Source organism: Neopsephotus bourkii, unplaced genomic scaffold (assembly GCF_033783945.1).
Source record: "Neopsephotus bourkii isolate Nb327-2 ecotype Australia unplaced genomic scaffold, CSIRO-AGI_Nbou_v1 NB_830, whole genome shotgun sequence".
Lineage (NCBI taxonomy): Eukaryota > Metazoa > Chordata > Aves > Psittaciformes > Psittacidae > Neopsephotus > Neopsephotus bourkii.
In genome coordinates this window covers 1-15,914 of record NW_026901326.1, presented here as the reverse complement: position 1 = coordinate 15,914, position 15,914 = coordinate 1, and the positions used below count along the sequence as shown (strand labels likewise).

The 15,914-nt window shown below is 64.4% G+C and overlaps 2 protein-coding genes across 4 annotated transcripts; both read right to left on the bottom strand.

Annotated features, from left to right (window-relative positions):
• Positions 1 to 4,842: 4,842 nt before the first annotated feature.
• On the bottom strand, positions 4,843 to 8,829 carry LOC133213467 (junctional adhesion molecule A-like). The gene is made up of 8 exons (XM_061355682.1): positions 8,744 to 8,829; positions 6,756 to 6,812; positions 6,554 to 6,667; positions 6,330 to 6,473; positions 6,036 to 6,238; positions 5,845 to 5,947; positions 5,461 to 5,568; positions 4,843 to 4,856 (listed from the first exon to the last, which is right to left on the bottom strand). The coding sequence occupies exons 1-8, from the start codon at positions 8,799 to 8,801 to the stop codon at positions 4,843 to 4,845; spliced, it is 801 nt and encodes a 266-aa protein (XP_061211666.1). The 5' UTR covers positions 8,802 to 8,829.
• Positions 8,830 to 9,901: 1,072 nt separating this feature from the next.
• LOC133213468 (upstream stimulatory factor 1) lies at positions 9,902 to 14,034 on the bottom strand. Of its 3 annotated transcripts, none has more exons than XM_061355683.1 (11): positions 13,918 to 14,034; positions 13,279 to 13,345; positions 12,230 to 12,279; positions 11,728 to 11,846; positions 11,536 to 11,637; positions 11,251 to 11,443; positions 11,077 to 11,164; positions 10,830 to 10,951; positions 10,384 to 10,478; positions 10,158 to 10,286; positions 9,902 to 10,036 (listed from the first exon to the last, which is right to left on the bottom strand). In XM_061355683.1, exons 2-11 carry the CDS (start codon positions 13,284 to 13,286, stop codon positions 9,947 to 9,949), a joined length of 996 nt encoding a protein of 331 aa, XP_061211667.1. In that variant the 5' UTR covers positions 13,287 to 13,345; positions 13,918 to 14,034; the 3' UTR covers positions 9,902 to 9,946. The 3 variants fall into 3 exon arrangements, with proteins under 3 accessions (XP_061211667.1, XP_061211669.1, XP_061211668.1); XM_061355685.1 differs by having other exon boundaries at positions 9,909 to 10,036; positions 10,830 to 10,888; XM_061355684.1 differs by having other exon boundaries at positions 9,909 to 10,036; positions 11,728 to 11,840.
• Positions 14,035 to 15,914: the final 1,880 nt, after the last annotated feature.

Here is a 15,914-nt window from a genome sequence, read left to right as displayed (position 1 = left end):
CCATGGGTGCTCCTGTTCCCATCCCCATCCCCGCCTGCCCCTTGCCCCCCCACCCAAGCCCCCAGCCCCATTGCAGGCCATGGCCCTGCAGGGAGATGCTGCCCTGGGGGACATGGGGGGGTCCCACCGATAATCGACCGCGTGTCCCCCCCCAGCTGCTAACGTAGAGCTCTGCTATTAACGCACGGGCCCCCTGGCCCCATGTATGTGTATAGAGAGCCACTAACCGGGGGGGGGGGGGGATAGGAAGGGCCCGCCCCCCCCAAAAATGCCCCAGTGGGGGGGGCTCGGCCTCCACTTGGGGGGCAAAGGCAAAGCGGTTACTAAATAAAGGCTGCGTTGATGGTGGGGACGGGCCTGTGTGTCCCCATCTCCTGTGTGTCCCCATCTCCTGTGTGTCCCCATCTCCTGTGTGTGTCCCCATCTCCTGTGTGTCCCCATCTCCTGTGTGTGTCCCCATCTCCTGTGTGTTGGCCCCTGTGTGTCCCCATCTCCTGTGTGTCCCCATCTCCTGTGTGTGTCCCCATCTCCTGTGTGTGTCCCCATCTCCTGTGTGCCTGTGTGTCCCCATCTCCTGTGTGTCCCCACCTCCTGTGTGTGTCCCCATCTCCTGTGTGTGTCCCCATCTCCTGTGTGTCCCCATCTCCTGTGTGTGTCCTCCTGTGTCCCCCCATCTCTCCTGTGTGTCCCCATCTCCTGTGTGTGTCCCCCATCTCCTGTGTGTCCCCATCTCCTGTGTGTCCCCATCTCCTGTGTGTGTGTCCCCATTCCTGTCCCCATCCCCATTCTCCTGTGTGTCCCCATCTCCTGTGTGTCCCATTTCTGTGTGTCCCCATCTCCTGTGTGTGTCCCCATCTCCTGTGTGTCCCCATCTCCTGTGTGTGTCCCCATGTGTCCCCATCTGTCCCCATCTCCTGTGTGTCCCCATCTCCTGTGTGTGTCCCCATCTCCTGTGTGTCCCCATCTCCTCCATCTCCTGTGTGTCCCCATCTCCTGTGTGTCCCCATCTCCTGTGTGTGTCCCATCCCCTGTGTGTCCCCATCTCCTGTCCCCATCTCCTGTGTGTCCCCATCTCCTGTGTGTGTCCCCATCTCCTGTGTGTGTCCCCATCTCCTGTGTGTCCCCATCTCCTGTGTGTCCCCCTGTCCCCTGTGTGTCCCCATCTCCTGTGTGTGTCCCCATCTCCTGTGTGTCCCCATCTCCTGTGTGTGTCCCCATCTCCTGCGTGTCCCCATCTCCTGTGTGTGTCATCCCCTGTGTGTCCCCATCTCCTGTGTGTCCCCATCTCCTGTGTGTGTCCCCATCCCCTGTGTGTCCCCATCTCCTGTGTGTCCCCATCTCCTGTGTGTGTCCCCATCTCCTGTGTGTCCCCATCTCCTGTGTGTGTCCCCATCTCCTGTGTGTCCCCATCTCCTGTGTGTGTCCCCATCTCCTGTGTGTGTCCCCATCTCCTGTGTGTCCCCATCTCCTGTGTGTCCCCATCTCCTGTGTGTCCCCATCTCCTGTGTGTGTCCCCATCTCCTGTGTGTCCCCATCTCCTGTGTGTCCCCATCTCCTGTGTGTCCCCATCTCCTGTGTGTCCCCATCTCCTGTGTGTCCCCCCATCTCCTGTGTGTCCCCATCTCCTGTGTGTCCCCATCTCCTGTGTGTCCCCATCTCCTGTGTGTCCCCATCTCCTGTGTGTCCCCATCTCCTGTGTGTGTCCCCCCATAAGCAGTGTCCCCCCAAAAGGGACAGGCCCCAATCCAAGGACACAGGTTTGGTTTATTTCCAGCCCCCCCCTCCCAGTCCAAGGGGGTAACTGGGAGCAATGGGGGGGGACACATTCCCACCCCCCAGCACTGTCCCCAAGCAGGGGACACGGTGATGTCCCCACAGGGACAAAGTGGGGGACATAAAACCAACCCCCCCTGCCCCCCAAATCCACCTGGAGCTGCCCCAAAGGCACCGGTGAAGCTGCAGCATCCCGAGGAGCGGTGAAATCCCAGTGGCGCCATGGTCCCATTGGGGGGACACTGGGAACACTGGGATGGGCGCAGCTGGGGGGGGTCACACCAGGAAGGATGACGTCTGCTTGAACTCTCCCTGTGGGGATGGGGGTACCCAACTGGTCCAGCTGGGTTTGCTGGATGGGGAATGATGGGGATGGGGAATGGGAACACCAGGGATGGAGAACATTGGGGAATACTGGGAACAGGGAATGATGGGGATGGGGAATGGGAACACCAGGGATGCAGAACACTGGGGAATACTGGGAACAAGGAATGATGGGGATGGGGAATGCTGGGGACAGCAACAGGGAACAGTGGGGTTGAGGATGGGGAATGAAGGGAATGTGGATAGAGAATACCAAGGATGGGGACAGAGAATGGCAGGGATGGGGACAGGGAATGCTGGGGATGGGGAATGGGAACACCAGGGATGGAGAACGCTGGGGAATACTGGGAACAGGGAATGCTGGGGATTGGGAATGCTGGGGACAGCAACAGGGAACAGTGGGGTTGAGGACGGGGAATGAAGGGGATGAGGACAAAGATACCAAGAATGGGCACAGGGAATGCTGGGGATGGGGAACAGTGGGGTCGGGGAATGCCGGGGATGGGGAATGCCAGGGATGGGGACAGGGAACAGTGGGGTTGAAGACAGGGAATGAAGGGGATGAGGACAGAGATACCAAGAATGGGGACAGGGAACACTGGCGACAAGGAAAGCCAGGGGTGGAGACAGGGACAGGGAATGGTGGGGATGGGGATGGGGAACACCGGGGATGGGGAATGGCAGGGATGGGACAGGGAACACCGGGGATGGGGAATGATGGGAAACGCGTGGCTCTGAGTTACCGGCTGGGCTGAAACCACGACACCGGGGATGGGGACAGAGAATGATGGGGATAGGGAATGGGGACAGGGAACAGAGACAGGGAATGGCAGGGATAGGGCACAGGGATAGGGAACAGGGACAAGGAATGGCAGGGATAGGGCACAGGAATAGGGAACAGGGACAGGGAATGGCAGGGATAGGGAACGGGGATAGGGAATGGCTGGGGTAGGGAATGGGGACAGGAAACAGAGACAGGGAATGGTGGGGATAGGGAACAGGAACAGGGAATGGCAGGGACAGGGAATGGGGATAGGGAACAGAGACAGGGAATGGCAGGGATAGGGCACGGGGATAGGGAATGGGGACAGGGAATGGCAGGGATAAGGAACGGGGATAGGGAATGGTGGGGATAGGGAATGGGGATAGGGAACAGAGACAGGGAATGGCAGGGATAGGGCACAGGGATAGGGAACAGGGACAGGGAATGGCAGGGATAGGGAACGGGGATAGGGAATGGTGGGGATAGGGAATGGGGATAGGGAACAGAGACAGGGAATGGCAGGGATAGGGCACAGGGATAGGGAACAGGGACAGGGAATGGCAGGGATAGGGAACAAGGATAGGGAACAGAGACAGTGAATGGCAGGGATAGGGCACAGGGATAGGGAACAGGGACAAGGAATGGCAGGGATAGGGCACAGGGATAGGGAACAGGGACAGGGAATGGCAGGGATAGGGAACGGGGATAGGGAATGGCTGGGGTAGGGAATGGGGACAGGAAACAGAGACAGGGAATGGTGGGATAGGGAACAGGAACAGGGAATGGCAGGGACAGGGAATGGGGATAGGGAACAGAGACAGGGAATGGCAGGGATAGGGCACGGGGATAGGGAATGGGGACAGGGAATGGTGGGGATAGGGAATGGGGACAGGGAATGGTGGGGATAAGGAATGGGGATAGGGAACACAAACAGGGAATGGCAGGGATAGGGCACGGAGATAGGGAATGGCGGGGGTAGGGAATGGGGACAGGAAACAGAGACAGGGAATGGTGGGGATAGGGAACAGGAACAGGGAATGGCAGGGATAGGGAATGGGGATAGGGAATGGCAGGGATAGGGAATAGGGAATGGCAAGGATAGGGAATGGGGATAGGGAACAGAGACAGGGAATGGCAGGGATAGGGCACGGGGATAGGGAACAGGAACAGGGGATGGCAGCGATAGGGCACGGGGATAGGGAATGGCAGGGATAGGGAATGGGGACAGGAAACAGAAACGGGGAATGGTGGGGATAGGGAACAGGGAATGGCAGGGATAGGGCATGGGGATAGGGAACAGGAACAGGGGATGGCAGCGATAGGGCACGGGGATAGGGAATGGCAGGGACAGGGAATGGGGACAGGGAACGGGGACAGGGAATGGCAGGGACAGGGAATGGGAACAGGGAACCGAGACAGGGAATGGCAGGGATAGGGCACGGGGATAGGGAATGGCAGGGATAGGGAATAGGGAATGGCAAGGATAGGGAATGGGGATAGGGAACAGAAACAGGGAATGGCGGGGACAGGGACAGGGAATGGCAGGGATAGGGAACAGGGATAGGGAATTGCAGGGATAGGCAATGGGGATAAGGAACAGAAACAGGGAATGGCAGGGATAAGGAACAGGGACAGGGAATGGGGACAGGGAACGGGGATAGGGAACAGGGACAGGGAATGGCAGGGATAGGGAATGGGGACAGTGAATGGCAGGGATAGGGAACAGGGATAGGGAACAGGGACAGGGAATGGCAGGGACAGGGAACGGGGACAGGGGACAGGGCCGGGGCCTCACCTGGCTGCGGTGCGAGGGCTGGCTGTAAATCACCTTCTTGCCGGTGCCGCTGCAGGAAGAGCAGGGAAGGGGGAGATGGGAGCGGGACCAGGACCCCCCCCCCACGTGCACCCCCCCAGCACCCGGGGCCTCCCGAGGCTCTTCCCAAGCCCGGTGGGAGAGGAGCAGGAGGCAGCAGCGGCTTCACTTACTCTTTCCTCTCTGGAATGGAAGAAAGAGCTGGAGTTAGAGGGGGGCATCGTGGGGGGGGCATCGTGGGGGGAGCATCGTGGGGGGGGCATCGTGGGGGGGGCATCGTGGGGGGGGCGTCATGGGGGGACATTATGGGGGGGGCATCGTGGGGGGGGCATTGGAGGGGGGATATCGTGGGGGGCACGGTGGGGGGGGCATCGTGGGGGGGCATTGGAGGGGGGATATCGTGGGTCATGGGGTGGGGGGGCATCATGGGGGGCGTCATGGGGGGGGTGTTGTGGGGGGCGTCGTGGGGGGCATTGGAGGGGGAACATCGGGGGCATCGTGGGGGGGCATCGTAGGAGGGACATTGGGGGGGCAGCGTGGGGGGGACATCGGGGGGGAGCATCGTGGGGGGGCATCGTGGGGAGGGCATCGTGGGGGGGACATCAGGGTGGGGCATCGTGGGGGGCATCTTGGGGAGGCATCATGGGGGGGGCACCACGGGGGGACATCATGGGGGGGCATCGGGGGGGGGGCATCGGGGGGGGGGCATCGGGGGGGGACACATCATGGGGAGGGGGACGCACAGGGACATGGGGGACACATGGGGGACACGGGCCCCAGGACTCACTGCTGAAGAAGCCCCGGCTGTAGGCAAACCAGATGCCGAAGGCCACGAGCGCCAGCACCATCAGCAGCACCACGACCGCGGCCACGATGCCGCCCACGTTGACCTCACCTGGCAAAGGGATGGAGGGATGGGGATGGATGAGAGCGGCCAATCCCAGTGTGGAAAAGCAGGAAGAGAGCCTGGAGCAGCCCCAGTATGAGCCCAGCACCAGTGAGGGCCAGGATCCGGGTAGATCCAGCAGCCGAACCCAGCTTTAGGTATCCCTAGGGGCACTTTTCCCCTTTTCCTGGCTCTTGGGAATGCCAATGGGATCGTTAACACTCATTGGACACCATTAACTGCAATGAGTGCTGGTGCCCCCCATAACCTGTGACTGGTCCTTACTGGCTTCCATATGGATCGCATCGGATCTCTGGGCAGACCCCACGTTGTTGCTGGCCTCGCAGGAGTAATCACCACTGTCGGAGCTGCCGAGGGGCTGGAAAACCTGGATGGGAGCCGGGATGTGAGCACGGGATGCAGGGAATGGGATCCCCATGTTCAGACCCCCCCCATACACACCCCCCCACACTCACCAGCTCTCCCGTAGCGGTATCCAGGCTATAGGAGGAATTCCGGAAGCTGGGGCTGGATTTGGGATCGGTGGGAAGCAGCATCCCATCCTTGTACCAGCGGAAGGTGGGGGGGGGCGAGCCGTCCGTCTCGGTGCAGCGCAGCACGATCCTACTGCCGATGGTGGCCGACGTGGGGACGTGGGCAACGGGCTTGGAGGGCGGCACTGGGGGATATGGGGCCAGAAAGGGGGTCAGGACCGGCCCCACACCATAGCGGGGACAGGGATGGGGTGGGATGGGGGGGAATGGGCGCACCTTGGACAATGAGGTTCACCTCGGACTTGGCAATCTTGCTGCCGTCCCACACCACCTCGCAGATGTACTTGCCCGTATCCGCCCGCGTCACCGTGAGGAAGGTGATGGTGGTGGGGGAGAAACGGATCCGGTCCTTGTATGGCTCTGGGAGAGAGGGAATGGGGTTGGGAATGGGGCTGGATGGACACAGGGAAAAGGGGAATGGGGGTTCCATATGGATGTACCCGTCAATTCCCCCCCACAATAGACGAGCACAAGCGAGGATCCCTTCTGGAACTTCCACTCGATGCGGGGGTTCTTCAACCCGAACTCATAGGCGGCACAGGGGATCTCGGCGGCTACCGGATAGGGAAAGCGGCGTCGCCAACCGGTGCCACCGGGAAACCGCGGTGCTGCACTGGGGTAACGGGGATGGGGGGCACTCACCCTCGTTCTCAGGCACTTCTTTGGTCTCGTAGATGACTTGGGTTCCCACCAGCGACACTGCGGAGGGACAAGGACCCGGCTCCGGAATCCAATGGGATGCAGGAAGGGGGGAGCAGAGCCCCGAGGCGGCGGTGACGGTCACCAGGACCGGGTGACACCAACACCCCGCTGGGATACGGGCTCCGGGAGCTGGAAAATCCCGTCCGGGTGTGCCCGGTTTCGGGGCGCTCGGACACGCACACGGAACACGCTACACGGAACACGCACATGGAACACGCCTGGACACGCGTGGCCCCTGCCCCACCCCGCAGGCACCGGGGAAACGGGGTGGGAGGAGTGATTTTTGGGGTGAAACAAGGAGGAAATGGGTGTTTGGTGGCTCCAAGCATAAAGCGCTGCTCGATACCAAGGGAACGCCATCGGATAGAAAAGTCTGGAAGCGCGGCCCCGGGAAGGGTTTGGGGTGAATTCAGGTGGATTCGGGCCACAAGGAGCAGGCAGAGGCCATCCCATGGGATCACCGCCGGCTCCACCGCCGCCGCCATCGCGTTAACCCCGAGCGGCTCCGGGATCGGTCCCGCAAAAAGGGGCAGGAAAAGGCACCGGAGGTCACGGCCCCGCACCCCGAAACCCTTTGGAGCCCCGGTCCCGGTCCCCCCCCCCCGCACCGGCGGCAGCAGGAAGAGCCCCGATCCCGGCCGGGATGTTTGTCCGCGCCGGGTTTCCGGCCCCGGGAAGTGCGGCCGGATCCACACCCTCCGTCAGCGGCTCCACCAAGGGCCTCGGTACCCCCATGCCCCCCGGTACCGCGAACCCCCCCCTACACAGAGACCCTGAGCCCCCGGTACCGTGATACCGAGAACCGTCCGCTATCGCGATACCCCCAATCCCCGGTACCGCGACTCTCTCGGGGCACTGAAAGCTTGATCCGCCGAGCCCCCGGTACCGCAATAACCTGAGCTCTCCGGTACCGTGGTACCCCGAACCCCCCGGTTCAGAGAACCCCCGGTACCCCTCGATACTCCCGATACCGCGAACCCCCCGGTACCAACGATACCGCGATACCTCCGGTACCCACAATACCCCCGATAACGAGAACCCCCCCGGTACCCACGATACCCCCGATAACGCGAACCCCCCGGTACCCACGATACCCCCGATAACGCGAACCCCCAGATACCCCCGATAACGAGAACCCCCCCGGTACCCACGATACCCCCGATAACGCGAACCCCCCGGTACCCCCGATACCCCCGATAACGCGAACCCCCTCGGTACCCACGATACCCCCGATAACGCGAACCCCCGGTACCCACGATACCCCCGATAACGCGAACCCCCCCGGTACCCCCAATACCACGAACCCTCCGGTACCCACAAACCCCCCGCTACCCCGAGCTCCCGATACCACGAACCCCCCCGGTACCCCCAATACCACGAACCCTCCGGTACCCACGAACCCCCCGCTACCCCGAACTCCCGGTACCGCGAACCCCCCAGTACCCGCGATACCCCCGATACCGCGAACCCCCCAGTACAGCGAATCCCCTCCGCTACCCCGAACCCTCCGGTATCCCGAGCCCCCGCGTGTCGCTGGGAACGGCACCGCCTCAGCCCTCGCCCGGTTCCTTTGGGGCTTTACCCGGTGCTGGTGCCCCCCCCCCGCCCCAGGGTTACCGGTAACAAAGTTCTTTATGGCCCATAAACGCAACCACAAACCATAAACAACGAGGCGGTGCCGCCGAGCCCGCCGTGCCCCCGCGCCCTAACGGGGCTCCACCGGGGCGGGAGGGCTCCGCAGGGTCACCAAGACCCCGTTATCGCGGTGGGCGGCAGCACCAGGCCCCGGGGCCCCCCCCAAAGCCCCGGACCACCGGTAGCGGGCAACCCCTCCAGTACCGGGCAACCCCCCCCAATACCACCGGTACCGGAGGCCCTGGGCACCGGGGCCATTGTCCGGACACCTCGTGGTCCCCGCCGGCACTCACCGGCCGCCCCGAGGAGCAGGAGCCAGGGCCCGGGGCCGCCCCCCGCCGCTGCCGCCATCGCCGCCGCCGCGCCCGCGCCAGGTGCGGCCCCGCCCCGCCCAGGTGGGCCCCGCCCCCCCGGAGGGGCTGGACTAACCGGGTGCCGCCCCTCCACCAGGTGCTGCGGAGCACCGCCCCATAACCCACCAGCCATTGGCTGCGCCGCCTGTCAGCGCCAAGAGCGGACGCGCCCCACAACCAATGACCGGCAGGCTCGGCCCCTCAGCGCTGATGCGATTGGGTTGGACGAAGAGTCGGTGCTAGAGACAGGTGTGAAGAAGGGTTGGGCGGAGCAAAGCCTGCTGGCCAATCAGAGAGCGCTCTTTAACTTCTGCCCAATGGGCGCGCGTTGCGTCCGTCGCGCCGGCCCTCAGGCGGGGAACCCGGCCGTTGCCATAGCGACGGGGCCTGCGGCCTCTTCAGCCCCCGAGCGCCTCCCGGTGCTCCCGGTGCCCCCCCCCCCCCATTCCAGCACCGTCCGGTACCCCTGGGGGACGGGGTTTGTGGGGTGCAGGAGGGGATTGGGGGTCCCCCCGTGCCCATGGGTGCTATGGAGGGCTCCATGGGTGCCTCTGATGGGTGCTGGGGGGGGGGAATGAGCGGCGGGCTCTGGAAAAACAAATCACTATTTTTATTTCTTTTTTGCCTTTTTTTGTTGGGTTTTTTTTTGTTTTGTTTTGTTTTTTTTTTTTCGTTAAATTCAGAGTTTTAAAAAAAAACCCGTCTGGCCCCGGGTGGGGGGGGGGGGGAGGGGTGGGGGCGGGGCAGCCGCAGCAGTGCGGGGGGGGGGACACACGGACCCCGGGGACCCCCAACACCACCCCGGGAGGGGGTGTCCCATGGGGGGAGGGGGGGGCGGGGACATCACGGGCGCAGGCGGGGGGGGAGGGGGGGCAGGCAGTGCTTGGGGGGGAGGGGAAGGGGTTTTGGGGGGGGGGGGCCGGCGCCCGCCTGGCCGAGAGCGTGTGCACGAAGCGCGGGGGTGGGGGGGTCTGGGGGCACATGAAGTTTATGGGGGGGGCACAGGGGAACACAAACCAAAGGGGGGGTCCTCATGTCACGCTTGGGGGGGAGGGGTGTTTGGGGTTATTTGGGAGGGGGGGGAGTTGTGGGTCGCGAGGGGGGGGGTCCCCGTGCCCCCCCCACCCCGTCCCCGCTGTCCCGTCAGTGGGTGTCGTTCTTGATGACGATCTCGACCCCGTGCTGGCGGAGCTGCGCCCGCAGGATCAGGTTCTTGTTCTTCAGGTCCTCAACCTGGCACCAGGATGGGGGTACCCATGGGAAAGGGGGGGGTCAGCGCAAGCATGGACACCCCCCCCCTCCCCATTGTGGGTAAAGGGACCTAAATCCATGTGTGTCCCCCCCAATTCCTCACCTGCTGCCGCAAGACCTCGTTGTCCATCTGGAGCTGGTCGAGGCCCTGCAGCTCCTCGGAGAGGCGGTGGTTGCTCTGCCGCAGCTCCTGGATGTAGTCGCAGGCTTTGGACAGGATCCCCCCCTTGCTCTGGGGATTGGGATATATTGGGGTGAATGGGGGGACACCAGCATCCCATAATACTCCCCCCCGAGCCCCACAGCACTGCTGTGGGGGGGGTCCTGACCTGCCCGGACTTGGTGTTCTCCATGGAGCAGTCAGGGATGATCTTGGAGAGCTGCACGATCCAGTTGTTGATCTTGTCCCTGCGCCGACGCTCCACTACCGGGGGGGGGGCACAGAGGGGTTGGGGGGGCAGCAGAGCCCGGAGACACCCCCCCATCCCTCCATCCCCAAACCAGCCCCCCCCCGGATGGGCTGGCGGTCATTGTTTCCTGTTGTGCTTGACCCAGTCCCCAGGGGGGGTGAATGGGCCTGGTTTGGGTCAAATCAGCATCTTTTAGGGTGTCCTTGGGGGTCCCCAAAGGTTTTAACGAGAGCTTTGGGGTGTTTCCTTAAGAGCTTTTCCATCCAGGAACTGGGAGCCGGCAGCGTTAACCCAATGGCTGGCGGTTATCCCGCACCGGATCCCACACTGGACATGGGATGCTCCCCCCATCCCATTGCCGGTACCTTCGTTGTGCTGTGCCCGGCGCTTCTCATCCCGGGTGGCTCGCGGTGCCTCCGACTTCCTGGGGGAACACCGGCGGCGTCGGTCCTGGTGATCCCGGTGAGGATCCGGCTCCATCCCAGCCCTCCCCATGCCGGCATGGGGGGATGGATCGGGGTGATCCAGCCCGCTCCGTAAGCACCGGAGCATCCCATAGCCACGTGCCAGGGGATCCAGGAAGCATCAAAATGGGGGGGATCCGGTACTCACGGGGAGTAGGGGTGTGCACGGGGGGCAATGGACCTCTGCGGGCCCCCCTGCAGCACCTCCTGCGGCGACATCATCACAAAGAACTGCCCTAAAGGAGCCAAAACACCACAGGGTGAGGCAAAGACCCCCCCAAAACGGGCCAAAACCCCCCCCCATACACACCCCACACCGTACCCGTAGGGGTTGGCTGCCCTAGGAGGGCCTCCGAGTTCTGCGTGGTGACAACAGCGGTGGCCGTGGTACCCGCGCCGGCCGAGGTGCTGGTGTCGGCCACGGCCGTGGTGGGGAAGTAGGTGTAATGGGTCTCGGTGGCCGTGGCCTCCGTCTCCACCGCATCCTCACTGGTGAAGGCGCCCTGGATGACGGCCTGCAGGGGGAGAGGGGGGAACCACAGCGGTGCCGCGGTGGCACAAGGCACCGGAGATGCTCCTCACCGCGCTCCCCACCACCGGCACCCACCTGTGTCATGGACTGGGTGGCGGGGTAGCCGCTGATGGCACTGGTGCCCTCCGTCTGCCCGTCCAGCTGCCCGTCAGCCACTTGGATCACCCTGTACATCACCTATGGAGAGTATGGAGCTGCAGGGACCGGTCCGTGCCACCGAACCCATTGCACCCCACCCCACCCCACCGGTGCTCCCGGTGCCGGTACCTGCGTGCCGCCGTTCTCCGTGCGAAACACATACTTGATGTTGGGGTCGGGGAAGGTGGCTGCAGACTGGATGCTGGCAATGGCGACGCTGGTGGGATCCTCCCCTGTGGCCACTGCACCTTAAGGCAAGAAGGAGGTTTAGGGAGGCACTGGTACAGGGTATCCAAGGGATGGGGATGCTCAAGGCCAGGTTGGACACAGGGGCTTGGAGCATCCTGCTCCGGTGGGAGGTGACAGGGGTTGGAGCTGGAGGAGCTTTAGGGTCTCTTTATCCCGAATCATTCCATGATTCTACCCCATAATAGGGAAAGGGGCCAAGGCAAAAGGTCCCTGTGATGCTGAGGGGCTCAGCGCTGCTCCCTTCTCTAGCAGGGACAAGGACAGGGCCTGGTTTTAAGTGCCTCAGCCACTTCTTACCAGTGCTAAACTGGGCATGGCCAGGGCTAAACTGGGGCAGCTGCAGCCCCAAACCCCCCCATAGCCCAGAGGGGTCCCCACTCACCTTCCTGGATCTGCACTGTCCCCTCTTCTGTCTCGGCTGCTTTCTGCTGCCTGCAAGGAGAGGAGCAATGGGTCAGGGACCCCACAGCCCATTGCTGGGGCCCCCCCACAGCCCATTATTGGGGACCCAATAGCCCATCACTGGAGATTCACCATAGCCCACCACTGGGGATCCTCCATAACCTACTACTGAGGACCCCCATAGCCCATCACTGGGGATCCTCCATAACCCATTATTGGGGACCCAATAGAACATCACTGGGGACCCCCATAGCCCATCACTGGGGATCCTCCATAACCTATTACTGAGGACCCCCATAGCCCATCATTGGGGATCCTCCATAACCCATTATTGGGGACCCCACAGGCCATTGCTGGGGACCTCCCATAGCCCATTATTGGGGACCCCACAGCCCATCACTGGGGATCCTCCATAATCTATTATTGCGGACCCCCATAGCCCATTACTGGGAATCCTCCATAACCCATTATTGGGGACCCCACAGGCCATTGCTGGAGACCCCCCCATAGCCCATTACTGGGGACCCCCCATAGCCCATTATTGGGGACCCCACAGCCCATCACTGGGGATCCTCCATAACCCATTATTGAGGATCCCATAGCCCACTGCTGGGGACCCCCATAACCCATCACTGGGGATCCTCCATAACCATTATTGGAGACCCCATTAACCTGTTACTGGGGACCTCCATAGCCCATTATTGGGAACCCCAGAGCCCACCACTGGGGATCACCCCTAACCCATTATTGAGGACCCCACAGCCCATTACTGGGGATCCCCATAACCCATCACTGGGCATCCCCCCTAACCCATTATTGAGGACCCCACAGCCCATTACTGGGGACCTCCATAACCCATCACTGAGGACCCCACAGCCCATTACTGGGGACCTCCATAACCCATTATTGAGGACCCCACAGCCCATCACTGAGGACCCCCATAGCCCATCACTGGGGATCCCCCCTAACCCATTATTGGGGACCCCCCATCCCACCCCATGCACAGCCGCACCCCGGGCCCCATCTCACCCCTTCATCGCTCCGCTCCGACGGGCATCCGCGGGGCAGACGCAGAGGAGGCTCCGGCTTCACAGCCCTGCAGGGGCAGGGGCAGGGGGGGCTCAGCCGGGGCCGTCCCTTCCCCCCCATCCTCCTCCTCCTCCTCCTCCTCCTCCCGCTGTCACCGGTACCCCCGCGCCCTCGGGCCCCGGTTCCGCCCCGCCGCGACCCCCGTTCCTTTGTCCCGGTTGCGGCGCCGGGAGCGGGGGTCCCGCGATGTGTGTGTGGGGGGGTTCCGCACCGCGCCCCCCGCGGGTTGAGCCCCGCGGCACCCCCCGGGCCCTGCGCTCGGTGCTCCCCGAGCGGGTCCGGGCACAGACCCGGGTGTCAGGGCCGGGGGAGCAGCGGCGGCGGTGACAGGCGCGGGGGGAGCACGGGGGAAGATGACAGGGCCCGAGGGGGGGCGGCGGGACCCGGAGCACGGAGCGGGGCGGGGGGGGACGCGCCCCGGCGGCAGCGCTGGGCCGCGGCTGGGCCCAGTTCCCCGCGGCCGGGCCTGGCCCCGCGGCTCCGCGGGCGGGGAGGGCGGTGTCGGCCCGGGCCTGCCCCTCCCGCCCCCGGCGCGGTCCCGGCCGGGTCCCGGCGCCCCCCGCCCGCCGCCCCCGGTACCTGTCCGCGCCGGGCCGCCCTGCGCGCGCTCGGCCCCTTGTCTCGCCATGGAGCCCCGCACATGCGCACGGTGCCGCCGCGCCGCCATCACGGGCCCGGGCGGAAGCGGAGCCGGTGCCCGCCCCCTTCACACCTCCTCCGCCGCCATCTTGGGCCGGGGCGCAGGGCGGCCGCCATCTTGGGGCCGGGCACGGCGCCATCTCAGCGCGCGCGGCCGCGGCGGGCGCCATCTTAGACGGCGAAGCTCAGCGGCTCCCCCCCACCAGCCGCCATCTTGAGTGAGGGCAGCGCCATCTTGGAGCCGGGCACCCCTCGCAAGGCCCCGTGCCCAGCCCGGGCGAACAGGCGCTGCTCCCGGTACCGACCCCCCGGGGTTAGGCCCCCTTCTTCCGCGCCCTGTCCCCGGCCCGGCCCTCGGAGCCCCGCGGGGACCCACAGCCCCACGGTGGCTGGAAGCCGGCGCGGCCGCCGCCATGTTGTGCTGAAGGAGGCCGCAGCGGTAGACAAAGCCCAGCGCCTTTATTGCCCCTCGGCCCCGGGCCCCACCGCCCTCCGCGGGCCCGCCCGGCTCCCCCCCGCGTCCAGGGACAGCGGCCGCAGCGGGGCCCTGTGCGCGGGCAGGGCCGCGGCCGGGCCGGCGGTCACCGGCTCCTCGCCGCCGTACGTCTGGATCCGGCGCACCGGGGCCCGGCCCGGCGGCAGCTCCGCATCCAGGGACACGCTCCCCCGGGCCCGCCAGCCCGCCCGCCTCAGCGCGGGGCCGCGGGCAAGGGGCGGCCCTTCCGGCGGTGCCGCTTCCTCCTCGTCCTCCTCCTCCGACGGGACCGTAGCAAACTGCGGCTTGGGGGGCACGACGGGCACGGAGCGCGCCTGCAGCACCGGCGCGGCGCGGGTGGCCAAGCGGAGCCCGGCCGCGGGTTCGGGCAGCACCGGCGGCTCCGGGCGGCTCGGCCCCGCGCTGCCCTCGGCGGCACCGGAGGGAAGCGGGGATGGAGGCACCGGTTGCGGTTCCCCTTCCCCAGGCTCCCCCGGGGCGCTGGGAGCGGGGTCGGTTCCGGCCTCTTCGATGTCCTCATCCGAGGCGTCCGGCCCCGCTCCCGGTGCCGCAGTGGGGTCCCCATCACCCGGTACCGGGCTCCCCGGGGGCTCCAGCGCTGCCCGCAAGGGGCTGAGGTCATCGTGGGCACTCAGGAAGGTCTCGTCCGAGTCGGTGTCGTCGGGCGCCATGAAGAACATCTCGTCCATGCACTCCTCGATGGACAAGTAACTGCAGGGGGGCTCCGCCGTTGGCTCCCCCGGCTGGGGCAGGGGACAGGGGCAGGGCGAGGGTCACACCGGGACGATGCCACCGTGCCCCTTCCATCGCCATCGCATCCCTGCCCCTTCCAGCCCATCACATCCCATCCATGCCCATCCCTGTCTTCTGCTCTCTATCCCATCCATTCCACTGCCATTCCATCCCTGTGCCCTCCATCCCTATGGATAGGATGTATCCATCCTATCCCGTCCCATCCCTCTTCTCCTCATGCTCATTCCTGTCCCTTCCATCCAGTTCCCATTCCGTCCATCGCTTGTGTATCCCTTCCATCCCATCCCTATGCCCTCCATCCCATCCCATTGCTGTCCCCTCCATCCTATCCCAATCCCCTCCATCTTTACCCTGCCTCTTGCATCCCCATCCCCTCTGTCCCATCTCTGTCCCTTCCCTTCCATCCCTACTGTGTCCATCCTATCCTATCCCATCCCTGTTCTCCTCATGCTCCTCCCTGTTCCATCCCATTCCCTCCATCACATCTCTGTCCCCACTGTGTCCATCCCATGCCTGTTCCTTCCATCCCATTCCCATTCCATCATGTCTCTAGCCCCACTGTGTCCATCTCAACCCTGTCCCTTCCATCCCATTCCCATCCCCTCCATCACATCTTTATCCCCACTGTGTCCATCCCATCCCATTCCCACCCCCTCCATCACACCTCTATCCCCACTGTGTCCATCTC